We start from the raw sequence: 13087 nt of genomic DNA on the forward strand, positions 1-13087 counted from the left end.
AAAAGAGAAGAGAATGTTGGCCGTTATAATAATGGTCGGTACCGTTTGCCTTGTGCTTCTGTTCAACTTTTATGTCAAGCATTGTCTAGAGGAGGAGGCGGATGTGGCTGATATGGCTTAATTAGAAAGTTATTTACCTTTTAAATTATCTACTAGATTTTGACCCGTGCGGACGCACGGGTGTTTGTTTTGAAATTGTTATATATATATATATATATATATATATATATATATATGAATATTGTGGCCAAATATATGGTTAGTTTGTACATGAGATCCGGTTCAGTGATGCCCTGTTTTATCTTGCGAGTGTCTTTTATTTTGCATATCAACTTTTTTTTCTGCTGTCTATTGTCAATACAAATTGGTGTCGTTCTGCAAACGTTTCTTCTAGAACTTCTCACGGGCTGAACAAACTGAGAAAACAATATCCATTTCCTCTTATGATTTGGTTCTCTTGTTAAAGACATAGATATATAGATTTAGATACCTTCTCTGAACTTTAAGCCTTTGATTTAGAAAGCATATGGCTTTGGCTTTGGCCCAAGGGTAAAGTTACGTGCTGCAGAAGACCACTTACCGAGTTACATATGTTCATCCGTTTCTACTATTGTGATAGCAATCAAATAGTTGTATGTTACTTTGGGACTATTGTTGCAATAATATTCATTTGGGTGTGTGGATTTTGGTTGTGGACGTTTTCTTGTAAAGTCGTTTTCGTCTATTGAAAAATTTATAATATATAGCATAAGGCAAGATCCTTCGTACAATACCATACTCCAATATAGATTTTTCCAGTTTTCCAGATCACATTGAAATAGATCTTTTCAATTGTCTAACTCGCAAAGTTCAGCATACCCGTAGGCGGTAATGTTCACTACAACACAAACATCAAGAATTTAGCAAAAAAAAAAACACAAACATCAAGAATAAACACACTAAGACTTTGACAACCTAATGTTTAATTCCAAAGACTTCGTTGGTGCATACAATACCTGTGGCGCTGCTTTAGTCCTGGAACAGTTGTCTACATGCAATCAAATGAAAATAATATTAACAGAAACCTATTTATCAGCTAGCCATTTCTACCTATGGTCTTGCCATCAACATATGGGTGCACGTGAAGGGAAACTTATTTTTACTTCTATTAAATTGTGAATATGCACACTTTGGACCAAAATAAAAATAACCTGCAAATATAATACAAATGGAACTCATCATTAAGACTCATCATGCAAATAAAAACAGCATCTCAACACTACCTTATAAAATTGCTTAGTTTTTTCTTCTGCTCACTCCATCGAAGGAATAGCAGTTTCAACGCACGGTTACACGGGCTAGAAGCGTCTGATTGAGCAGTTAAATAGGAGGAGAAGTATATATAGAAGCGTCTGATTGAGCTCTTAGAATTTAGGTTAAGAGGATAAAGATGGCAAGCTACAACTAAGATATTCTTATTTCTGTTTTTTAAACTAAACCGTATCGTATGAATATATATGCTAATCATCAAATCCTAGTTATTTGTTAAAATCTCAAGCGCAGAATATGGAAACTAACTACTGATGCTTGCTATAGTCAATTTCAAGGAATATTTTGGGAGGCAGGATTGGAAATTAAGAACTTGTAGCAATATATTCCATTGTTAAGATTGCAAGAGCTATATACGGAAACAACTTTGTGAATTAGTTTCAATAGAGATTTTGGGATTGATAATGTTTTCATATCTAAAATGATTATCATTAAACTGATTTCGGTATTATTAATGCATATTGATTATATGTAACGATTTTAAACAGATCACGGATATGGAAACACACAATATGAGATTACGTCTGGTTCTGTTTCGAGTTTAAAAAAGTAAGGCAGTTCAAATTTAAGTGGTTAGTTTAATAATCAGACTGAGAGAATAGCTTTGGTATCTGACGAGGTGTTCCAGCCAGAAGCCGTGTGGAAACTCCTGGACATTCAGGTGAAACTGTGATTAAGATAGTTTTTATTGACCTCTGTTGTCATGTTAGTTGTCTCATTTTTAATGAAAGTGGGATGCAGATAATTTGTGCGACTATTGAGTTTTCAACAGCAACTGTGACACTTGCTGATGCTGATGGCAAAGAGCATTGCGCTTGTTCTAGGGGAACTTGCCCTGTCAAATCAGCTTTTAAGGCAGTTGATCTTATTGTTAAGGAACCGACGACTTTGCTTGAGTACTCAATGGATACAGCAACAGAAGGCACTGATGCCATTGCAACCACACGAGTTCTTGTCCGTGGAAACGCTTTAACTGGTGAAGAAGTTCAAAGAAACTTCTGGTAAAAATCTTCTCATTTGAACTAGACAAAGATAATCATATTGCTTAGTTTGATTTTTCATCTCTATGTCTTTGGTAGTGGAACCGGAGCGAGAATGAACGTTGTAGTGTCGGCGGTCGAGGCTTATATGGAAGCTCTGAACAAAATGCTCGACTTCAAAGAAAAGTTCCTTCTCGAAACATCAAAGTCCCTGCCTGAACGAAAATCTTTGTGTGAGAGACCAAAGTTAGTTATCTTTCTAGGTATATAGTGTTTGGCAGTAACTCAGTGTTCAAAGTTTGTATGTAGTTTATTTGAAACACTTGTTACTATAAAAAACTTAAACGAAGAAAATTATGTAATTGTGCAAATACAATGGCTCTCTGTACTCATAGCTCTTCTTCAAAACCTTCTCAATCTTTGCAACAAATACGAAAGCTTCATCAAACTTTTTTTTTATCTCTTGTTGAAGAAAACACAATGTACCAATGAGATTTGGTTCTTTTCAGGGTCTGTCTCTACAAAACTATGGCCATGATTGGAGTGGAGATGGAGCAACTGATCTCGAAGTAAACTTTATATTCACTGGAAATCTACAAGATAACAAATAAGTCTCCAATGAGCAACTAACTAAGCTAGTTCACTTGGTAGGAACGTCAACTTCGTGAAGCTGTTGCAGCACAAGCAGGCAGGCCTATGTTCAAGTTTGAACCACTACATAGTGATAAGTAACACATTATTCATATCTAGCTGATATAACGAGCACAATATTTATTTATCACCAAACATCGAAGAGAAAGAAAAGAGAACAAACATGCAGAGAATGGTTACATGACTTTTGACTTGTATTATTATTTATATACGGCTTTAGAGTACAGAGAATATAAAAAACGAGTTTATGAATCAGTAATAACTACTCGTCTGCTTGGAGTAGGTTGCAGCCGATCAATCTCACCATGCACGACCTCACTCACCAGGTCCTTGAAGAGAAGCCTCTCCAAGTGAAGCACTATACCCGGGACTACATCATCAAACTCCGTCCATTTCTCAGACCGCATCTCCATATCTTCATCCAATATACATTTCAAGAAGTCCTCTTCTTGTTCCCCCAACAAGAACAAGTTATCTGATCTCCTCTTGGCTTCCTTTTGCATTGTTTCTATCTCTGAACACAGCTCTTTCAAGAGTTGTTGCGCACTAAACACCCTCCTCTTCATCCCTTTACCTCGCTTCAGCCATGGCTCTACATCAACAATAGCTAACTTCTTCACAAGCATCTCATTAACAGCGTCGAACACAACCTTGCGGTTGAGCTTCTTCTCATTGCCGCCACCACTGCTTCCTTTAGTTTGCTCAAGAACGAGAAACAGCTCAGGGTTAATAGGATGACCTGAAGAGTGGAGCTGAAACGTAGTTGACTCTGAGGCTAAGTCTCTCAGGAGAAGACCAGAGGCTAACAGAATCTCGGATATGTATCTGTGATCAGTGTCAGCACCACTGTTCTCGCATAGCGATGCAACGTAGTCTTGGCTTGCTTCGTCATGGCTAGAGTTTAATCTTTTCAGCTTCTGAACCAAATGCTCCACGTTCTGAAGCTTCTTTCTGTTTACCTCTGGAGACAAGGTGGTTGTTGTCTTTGAGAAGCTGTAAGCTGGATTCCACTCGTCTTCTTCATCAGTCTTGGTGCCTTCACTAGCTTGAGATGGTTTGATGTCTCTGTAGATTGATGCGTTGAGAACAGACACTGGACTTGGATGTTCCGATGATCCATCTCCACTAGACTTTTGACTAGCGTTCTGCATTAAGTTAGAGACTACTGTTTTAGCTGTCTCTATCACAGATGAGCTCTTTCCACCACCTGCTTGGCCATCCTTTTGCTGCATCAATCTCCTCTGAGAACCTTGTCTACTACGCCTACTACCACCAGGAGAAGTAGCAGATTCTTCGAGTTTTCGGTTTGTTTGTCTTCTTGATTTGCTTGAATCAGATGGTATAGGTGGTGGCCTAGAGTACTTCTCATTCTCATGCTTCTTCATATGACTCAATCTTGGACTTGCACTCTTTGTAGTGACCTGAGAAGATCTCAAGTTTCTTTTAACATTCACAGACCCTTCTTCTCTATTAAGACTGTGAATGGGAATCAGAGATGGTGAAGGAACACCAACAAGTCTGGCAGGCTTCATAATCACAATTGGTCCTCCTCTCATAGTGGATGATGGCATCACATGGCTTTCCAAGCCTCTTGAGCTTGTTGAACATTCTTGCTGCTTGACGCTTTTTGTTTGCATTGCCTCTACTATTTCATTAATAGCTCTCAGATCCTTTACCGAATGCTTAAACTCTAGATCTTTCAACAGAGGCCTGCAGGCTTGCTTCTGTTGCTTCTTCCATGGAGCTGGTTCAATGGGAAACCTCAAACTTGATAAAGGTTTAATAACAAACTCAGACCTTCTCCATCTTGGTGATGAAGAAGAAGCTAGGTCCTTCCCTAAGCTTCTTGGTGAGCTAGGAGATAACCGGATAGTCCGGTTCATGCTATTCTCCCTCAATGACCTTGAGAACGGATCACTGTTGAGTTTGTCTCTTCTCAGTGGAGAACCAGGTAACGTCTCCAACCCCATTAGCTTTGCAACAACACTAGGAGGCCGTTTGTTCACGCTAGAGCTTCTACTGAAACTCTCAACAAGCTTATTGTTATTGCCTGACTTGAGACCAAGGTGGTCTCTACTCTCCAAAGAAAGCTTAGGAGACTCTTTCACCTTCTTCTTGGATTTAGACCTCTTGTGAGAATCAACATAGTAACGGGACGCATCTTTCAAGTCAACCTCATTGTAATAATACTGAGAAGTGTTGAGTTTGGCTAGAGCTTTGCAGGATTCATTGAAATCAACAGGAGTGGATTGCTTCAAACCATAGGGTGGTCTTGGAGAATCATCTCTTCTCTTGTTGTGTCTGGATACTTCGGAAAGTCCTCTAGCTTCTCTGTACATGGAGTCTCTAACAACATCTCTAAGGTCAAGTCCCAACCCGCTTCCTTGGCTCATCGCTGGAGATTCTTGAAAAATGACCCGGTGGTCATACGGTGAAATCTCAGGTTGAGTTTCTTTGTTGGGATCAGAAGACAGTGGGGAAGATGATGAACATGAGGATGAGAAGGAAACTCTGGAAGATTCGGTTGATACCCTTCTTAGTTTCTCGCTTGTCTCATTTCCGATGTTGATAATGTTGGAGTCTTGAATCTGCAATGCAGAGTCTCTTTCAAAGTTGATATTACCTGCAAGAACAACAACACATGAGATCAAAAGAGTTATAGGATCATATCCAATTCTCTTTGCTTATAAACCATAAGCATTACAGATTTAAGAAACTTGAAGAGTCTAAGGTTCAGAGAAGTCAAAATCTACCAAGCAAAAGCCACACAAAATACAAATCTAATCTAACAAAACAAACATGCATTTCACAAACTAGAGCAACTTTGTCTGAAGATATGACACAAACCTTTTAGCCCTTACAGAAGAATCAGACAAGACCATTTAGTTCATGAAGAAGAAATAAAACTTAAGAACATGGAAAAGGACATCATATAGCTAAGAACATATGGCCATGTACAAGTCAACCACTAAGAGACACGATCTAAATCACAAGTATTTATTTATATGTTACAGTGTTATATGATTACCTAAAGTAAGACTTTTTCGCCGGTTTGTGAGAACATGGTGACGATCAAAGAGTTGGAAAATCCCATTCATACATCCAATTTTCTTCTGTAGATCCGAGTTTTCATCTGCCAATGTATGCAAAAGCTTCGCAGCCATGAATACTAACTCTTTGTTATCTTCTTGGCTCTGAAACTTTACAGTATTATATACTCTCCTTGTTGTTTCCAGTAAACACTAGTTTTGGAATAACTTCAAGCTTTCGTTAAATATCCATCAACAAGCAACCACCATAACGAGAATGACCCACTTTCCATGTTATCATATAGTTCCAAAAAAAGCTGAGATTTTTTATCAATTTAGATTCCAATAAAATTGGCCTTAGGCAAAGCTCAATGTGAGAACGCCATTGCCCTCCAGCTAATTACAGCTGCTTATATATTCCCTCCCTATCAACGACAAAAAAAAAAAAAAAAAAAAAAATAGAGAAGAAGAAAATTAGCATTTTTGTTTCTACTTGTAGCAGAAGTTCAAAATTTTAGATAGATTCCCAAATCTCACCGGAGGCGAGAAAAGAGACGAACCCTTTTCCTGAGTTATCTCGCACTAACAAAAAAAAAAAAAGCTCTGTTTGTTACAGAACAAACGAGAGTCCTTGTGTAGGAAGGAATCCTTCAGAAGAAAATAATTCAGGGAAATGTCACTGATAAACCTCACAAATCCAAGAAAAAAAAGACAGAAACTTTCAGATACGGAGAAACAGATAAGGCCAAGCAGAGGGAACAAAAGAAATACTCTGCCAAATGTTCCTTTGTTTTCTACTCTCTCTTTCTGCTCACAGTACAAAACAGAACATTGTCTATGTGTGTTTCTGATGAGTAATAGAATAGAAATGAGGTGAGATTAGTGAGAGGAAGTGAGGGGGCTGTGGCAAGTGGATGTGGTTTGTTAAACCCTCTGTTTTTGAGATGTCTCCCTCTGCATGTGACTCCTGTCTTCTCGTGACCAACTTAAAAATATCCACAATATTATCTTCTTTGCTTCCTCATTTCTAAATTATTATTTATAATTGTATCTTTTTTTCAATCTATACACTTGGTGAAATGTAATATGGTTTTTTCTCTCCCTGAATTAGATGAAAAGCACAGGAAAAAATTATATTCAATAATCAAATTAGTTTTAAGTTAGAACAGATTCACATGCTACACTGAAATTAGTAAACGGAAAAACATGCTTTAGTAGTTAGGGGTAGGGATGTTAAAACGCATTACCATTGTACCATTGCTTCATTTTCAAGGTTGCAAGTTAGAGCCTTAACAACCAATATAAAGCTAAACTTATTTGAAGAGAGTATAGTCTTTGTTGAAACTTGAAACACAAGAGATCAATAGGAATATTAAGACTTGTTAATTTGGTGAGGTGAAGTCCATTTCTCAAGATAACATTTAACTAGTAAAGTAAAGTTTTCTCAAGAACTAAATTAACCTATGTGTGCATGAACATTGAACACTTACTACTTTGTGTAAGCTCTCAAGGAGCAATCAAAAAGTGAGGACTTACTCAGTCAAAAATCCTCTGGATTAATTTACTTATGTTTATGTGAATTGATGACCCAAGAGTTAAGAAGTCCATAATTTGTGCATCTCGTTTATTGGAGACAGATCAATTAGATATTCCTCTACAAATATCTGAATGTTCTCCACATTCACTAGACCCAGATGAATGTTTTCTAGAGAAGATCTAGCAAATCAGCACTCTAGCTGGAAACCTAGACCCAGGTGAAGATTTTCTAGAGAAGATCTTTTGTGTGGTGATTCAGTTACTGGGGCTTTCACTTTTCCCATTAATTGTGGCTAATGCGCTGAGCTACCTTCAAAATCTCAAACAATGGTAAATTGCTCTCGTAGTTATACAAAAGGATGGTTTCAAAATCCCAAAGTTTTCATTGTGTTTTGTCCATCTTAGGACTGTGAAGCAACTGACAAGCCAGGAACAGAGGAAATCTGATGGGCATCTTGCGTTGAAAGACAGTTTGACTGAGGTACACATCAATCTCACCCAAACATACTCAATGTTACCATCTTTGTGGGAGGGAGACACTAATGTCTTCTCGTATTTTTACTTTACTCCTAATATCACATTATTTATTCAGATGTCTAAGTGTTTTCAATTCCAACCGATCGTTTATGTTTTCTTCCAGAGCGTTACGGACGCGGAGAGAATAGCTTTGGTATCTGACGAGGTGTTCCAGCCAGAAGCCGTGTGGAAACTCCTGGACATTCAGGTGAAACTATGATTAAGATAGTTTTTATTGAGCTCTGTTGTCATGTTAGTTGTCTCATTTTTAATGAAAGTGGGATGCAGATAATTTGTGCGACTATGGAGCTTTCAACAGAAACTGTGACACTTGCTGATGCTGATGGCAAAGAGCATGGCGCTAGTTCTAGGGGAACTTGCCCTGTCAAATCAGCTTTTAAGGCAGTTGATCTTATTGTTAAGGAACCGACGACTTTGCTTGAGTACTCAATGGATACAGCAACAGAAGGCACTGATGCCATTGCAACCACACGAGTTCTTGTCCGTGGAAACGCTCTAACTGGTGAAGAAGTTCAAAGAAACTTCAGGTAAAAATCTTCTCATTTGAACTAGACAAAGATAATCATATTGCCTAGTTTGATTTTTCATCTCTATGTCTTTGGTAGTGGAACCGGAGCGAGAATGAACGTTGTAGTGTCGGGGCTCGAGGCTTATATAGAAGCTCTGAACAAAATGCTCGACTTCAAAGAAAAGTTCCTTCTCGAAACATCAAAGTCCCTGCCTGAATGAAAATCTTTGTGTGAGAGACCAAAGTTAGTTATCTTTCGAGGTATATAGTGTTTGGCAGTAACTCAGTGTTCAAAGTTTGTATGTAGTTTATTTGAAACACTTGTTACTATAAAAAACTTAAAGGAAGAAAATTATGTAATTGTGCAAATACAATGCTCTCTGTACTCATAGCTCTTCTTCAAAACCTTCTCAATCTTTGCAACAAATACGAAAGCTTCATCAAACTTTTTTTTATCTCTTGTTGAAGAAAACACAATGTACCAATGAGATTTGGTTCTTTTCAGGGTCTGTCTCTACAAAACTATGGCCATGATTGGAGTGGAGATGGAGCAACTGATCTCGAAGTAAACTTTATATTCACTGGAAATCTACAAGATAACAAAGAAGTCTCCAATGAGCAACTAACTAAGCTAGTTCACTTGGTACGTAGGCACGTCAACTTCGTGAAGCTGTTGCAGCACAAGCAGGCAGGCCTATGTTCAAGTTTGAACCACTACATAGTGATAAGTAACACATTATTCATATCTAGCTGATATAACGAGCACAATATTTATTTATCACCAAACATCGAAGAGAAAGAAAAGAGAACAAACATGCAGAGAATGGTTACATGACTTTTGACTTGTATTATTATTTATATACGGCTTTAGAGTACAGAGAATATAAAAAACGAGTTTATGAATCAGTAATAACTACTCGTCTGCTTGGAGTAGGTTGCAGCCGATCAATCTCACCATGCACGACCTCACTCACCAGGTCCTTGAAGAGAAGCCTCTCCAAGTGAAGCACTATACCCGGGACTACATCATCAAACTCCGTCCATTTCTCAGACCGCATCTCCATATCTTCATCCAATATACATTTCAAGAAGTCCTCTTCTTGTTCCCCCAACAAGAACAAGTTATCTGATCTCCTCTTGGCTTCCTTTTGCATTGTTTCTATCTCTGAACACAGCTCTTTCAAGAGTTGTTGCGCACTAAACACCCTCCTCTTCATCCCTTTACCTCGCTTCAGCCATGGCTCTACATCAACAATAGCTAACTTCTTCACAAGCATCTCATTAACAGCGTCGAACACAACCTTGCGGTTGAGCTTCTTCTCATTGCCGCCACCACTGCTTCCTTTAGTTTGCTCAAGAACGAGAAACAGCTCAGGGTTAATAGGATGACCTGAAGAGTGGAGCTGAAACGTAGTTGACTCTGAGGCTAAGTCTCTCAGGAGAAGACCAGAGGCTAACAGAATCTCGGATATGTATCTGTGATCAGTGTCAGCACCACTGTTCTCGCATAGCGATGCAACGTAGTCTTGGCTTGCTTCGTCATGGCTAGAGTTTAATCTTTTCAGCTTCTGAACCAAATGCTCCACGTTCTGAAGCTTCTTTCTGTTTACCTCTGGAGACAAGGTGGTTGTTGTCTTTGAGAAGCTGTAAGCTGGATTCCACTCGTCTTCTTCATCAGTCTTGGTGCCTTCACTAGCTTGAGATGGTTTGATGTCTCTGTAGATTGATGCGTTGAGAACAGACACTGGACTTGGATGTTCCGATGACCCATCTCCACTAGACTTTGGACTAGCGTTCTGCATTAAGTTAGAGACTACTGTTTTTGCTGTCTCTATTACAGTTTGACTCTTTCTACCACCTTGTCTACTACGCCTACCACCAGGAGAAGTAACAGATTCTTTGTCTGTTTGTCTTCTTGATTTGCTTGAATCAGATGGTATAGGTGGTGGGCGAGAACGCTTCTCATTGTCATGCTTCTTCATATGATTCAATCTTGGACTAGCAGCTCCTCCATTCTTTGTAGTGACGTTTCTGTTATCTTTTGCTGCCTTTTTACTAGTTGAGTTTCTTTTAACATTCACAGACTCTTCTTCTCTATTAAGACTGTGAATGGGAATCAGAGATGATGAAGGAACACAAGATCTCTCAACAAGTCTAGCAGGTTTCATTATCACAATTGGTCCTCCTCTCATAGTGGATGATGGCATCACATGGCTTTCCAAGCCTCTTGAGTTTGAGCATTCTTGCTGCTTGATGCTTTTCGTTTGCATTGCCTCTACTATCTCATTAATAGCTCTCAGATCCTTAACCGGATGCTTAAGCTCTAGATCTTTCAACAGAGCTTTCACAGGCCTGCAGGCTTGCTTCTGTTGCTTCTTCCATGGAGCTGGTTCAATGGGAAACCTCAAACTTGATAAAGGTTTCATTACAAACTCAGAGCTTCTCCATCTTGGTGAAGATGAAGAAGAAGTAGAAGCAAGGTCCTTCCTTGGTGAGCTAGGAGATAACCGGATAGTCCGGTTCATGCCATTCTCCCTCAATGACCTTGAGAACGGATCACTGTTGAGTTTGTCTCTTCTCAGTGGAGAACCAGGTAACGTCTCCAATCCCATTAGCTTTGCAACAACACTAGGAGGCCGTTTGTTCACGCTAGAGCTTCTACTGAAACTCTCAACAAGCTTATTGTTATTACCTGAATTGAGATCAAGGTGGTCTCTACTGTCCAAAGAAAGCTTAGGAGACTCTTTCACCTTCTTCTTGGATTTAGACTTCTTCTTGTGAGAATCAACGTAGTAACGAGACGCATCTTTCAAGTCAACCTCATTGTAATAATACTGAGAAGTGTTGAGTTTGGCTAGAGCTTTGCAGGATTCATTGAAATCTACAGGAGTGGATTGCTTCAAACCATAGGGTGGTGGTCTTGGAGAATCATCTCTTCTCTTGTTGTGTCTGGATACTTCAGAAAGCCCTCTAGCTTCTCTGTACATAGAGTCTCTAACAACATCTCTAAGGTCAAGTCCCAACCCGCTTCCTTGGCTCATAGCTGGAGATTCTTGAAAAATGACCCGGTGGTCATACGGTGAAATCTCAGGTTGAGTTTCTTTGTTGAGATCAGAAGACAATGGGGAAGATGATGAACATGATGATGAGAAGGAAACTCTAGAAGATTCTGTTGATACTCTTGTTAGTTTCTCGCTTGTCTCATTTCCGGTGTTGATAATGTTGGAGTCTTGAATCTGCAATGCAGGGTCTCTTTCAAAGTTGATATTACCTGCAACAAGAACAACACATGAGACCAAAAGACTTATATAGGATCATATCAAATTATCTTTGCTTATAAACCATAAGCATTACAGATTTAAGAAACGTGAAGAGTCTTCTAAGGTTCAGAGAAGTCAAAATCTACCAAGTAAAAGCCACACAAAATACAATAATCTAATCTAACAAAACAAACATGCATTTCACAAACTAGAGCAACTTTATCTCCAGATATGACAAACCTTTTAGTCCTCACAGAAGAATGAGACAATACCTTTTGGTTCATGAAGAAGAAACAGAACTTAAGAAGAACATGGAAAGACATCATATAGCTAAAGAACAGATGGCCATGTACAAGTCAACCACTAAGAGACATGATCTAAGTCACAAGTAGTTATTTATTTATATCTTATATATAGTGTTATTATGATTACCTAAAGTAAGACTTTTTCGCCGGTTTGAGAGAAAATGGTTGTGGCGATCAAAGATTTGGAAAATCCCATTCATACACCCAATTTTCTTCTGTAGATCAGAGTTTTCATCTGCCAATGTATGCAAAAGCTTTGCAGCCATGAGTAGTAACTTCTTCTTTTTTTTTGGAATAACTTCAAGGTTTGGTTATATCTCCATCAACAAGCAACCACCACTGAACCACACCATAACGAGAATGACCCACTTTCCATGTTATCATATAGTTCCAAAAGCTCTGTTTATTACAGAACAAAAGAGATTCCTTGTGTAGGAATCCTTCAGAAGAAAATAATTCAGGGAAATGTCACTGATAAAAATCTCACAAACCCAAGAAAAAGAAAGACAGAAACTTTCAGATACCGAGAAACAGATAAAGCCAAGCAGAGGGAACAAGAGAAATACTCTGCCAAATGTTCCTCTGTTTTCTGCTCAGAGTACAAAACAAAAACATTGTCTTGTGTGTTTTCTGATGAGTAATGGAATAGAAATGAGGTGAGATTAGAGAGAGGAAGTGAGGGGGCTGTGGCAAGTGGATGTGGTTTGTTAAAACTCTGTTTTTGAGATGTCTCCCTCTGCATGTGACTCATGTCTTCTCGTTACCAACTTAAAAAATATATCCACAATATTATCTTCTTTTCTTCCTCGTTTCTAATTTATAATTGTATTTTTAATATATTACGTTAATTAAAAATAAAATGTGCATATGCTAATAATACTAGTATTCAATATACTAACATACTGTAACACTGCAAGTCTGGAGCTTGAAAATATAAAAATCTAAGAAATCTTGCCAAAAATGTATCATGTAC

General features: G+C 38.5%; 4 protein-coding genes across 5 annotated transcripts; 2 read left to right on the plus strand and 2 right to left on the minus strand.

Moving 5' to 3' along the window:
- Nucleotides 1–1805: 1805 nt before the first annotated feature.
- On the plus strand, nt 1806–2698 carry LOC106453937 (2-isopropylmalate synthase 1, chloroplastic-like). Its single transcript, XM_022704225.2, has 4 exons — nt 1806–1835; nt 1898–1969; nt 2050–2309; nt 2388–2698. Exons 1-4 carry the CDS (start codon nt 1806–1808, stop codon nt 2557–2559), a joined length of 534 nt encoding a protein of 177 aa, XP_022559946.1. The 3' UTR covers nt 2560–2698.
- A 341-nt stretch (nt 2699–3039) lies between these two features.
- LOC106451940 (protein LONGIFOLIA 1-like) lies at nt 3040–12654 on the minus strand. 2 transcript variants are annotated; one of them, XM_048765149.1, is made up of 3 exons: nt 12639–12654; nt 5968–6393; nt 3040–5562 (listed from the first exon to the last, which is right to left on the minus strand). In XM_048765149.1, the coding sequence occupies exons 2-3, from the start codon at nt 6101–6103 to the stop codon at nt 3185–3187; spliced, it is 2514 nt and encodes an 837-aa protein (XP_048621106.1). In that variant the 5' UTR covers nt 6104–6393; nt 12639–12654; the 3' UTR covers nt 3040–3184. The 2 variants fall into 2 exon arrangements, with proteins under 2 accessions (XP_048621106.1, XP_013749391.1); XM_013893937.3 differs by lacking the exon at nt 12639–12654 and adding an exon at nt 6506–6857.
- LOC125591256 (2-isopropylmalate synthase 1, chloroplastic-like) lies at nt 7693–8885 on the plus strand. The gene is made up of 5 exons (XM_048765150.1): nt 7693–7834; nt 7910–7985; nt 8145–8228; nt 8309–8568; nt 8647–8885. The coding sequence occupies exons 4-5, from the start codon at nt 8324–8326 to the stop codon at nt 8768–8770; spliced, it is 369 nt and encodes a 122-aa protein (XP_048621107.1). The 5' UTR covers nt 7693–7834; nt 7910–7985; nt 8145–8228; nt 8309–8323; the 3' UTR covers nt 8771–8885.
- LOC106451939 (protein LONGIFOLIA 2-like) lies at nt 9301–12642 on the minus strand. Its single transcript, XM_013893936.3, has 2 exons — nt 12242–12642; nt 9301–11820 (listed from the first exon to the last, which is right to left on the minus strand). Exons 1-2 carry the CDS (start codon nt 12378–12380, stop codon nt 9446–9448), a joined length of 2514 nt encoding a protein of 837 aa, XP_013749390.1. The 5' UTR covers nt 12381–12642; the 3' UTR covers nt 9301–9445.
- Nucleotides 12655–13087: the final 433 nt, after the last annotated feature.

Source organism: Brassica napus, chromosome C8 (genome assembly GCF_020379485.1).
Source record: "Brassica napus cultivar Da-Ae chromosome C8, Da-Ae, whole genome shotgun sequence".
NCBI lineage: Eukaryota > Viridiplantae > Streptophyta > Magnoliopsida > Brassicales > Brassicaceae > Brassica > Brassica napus.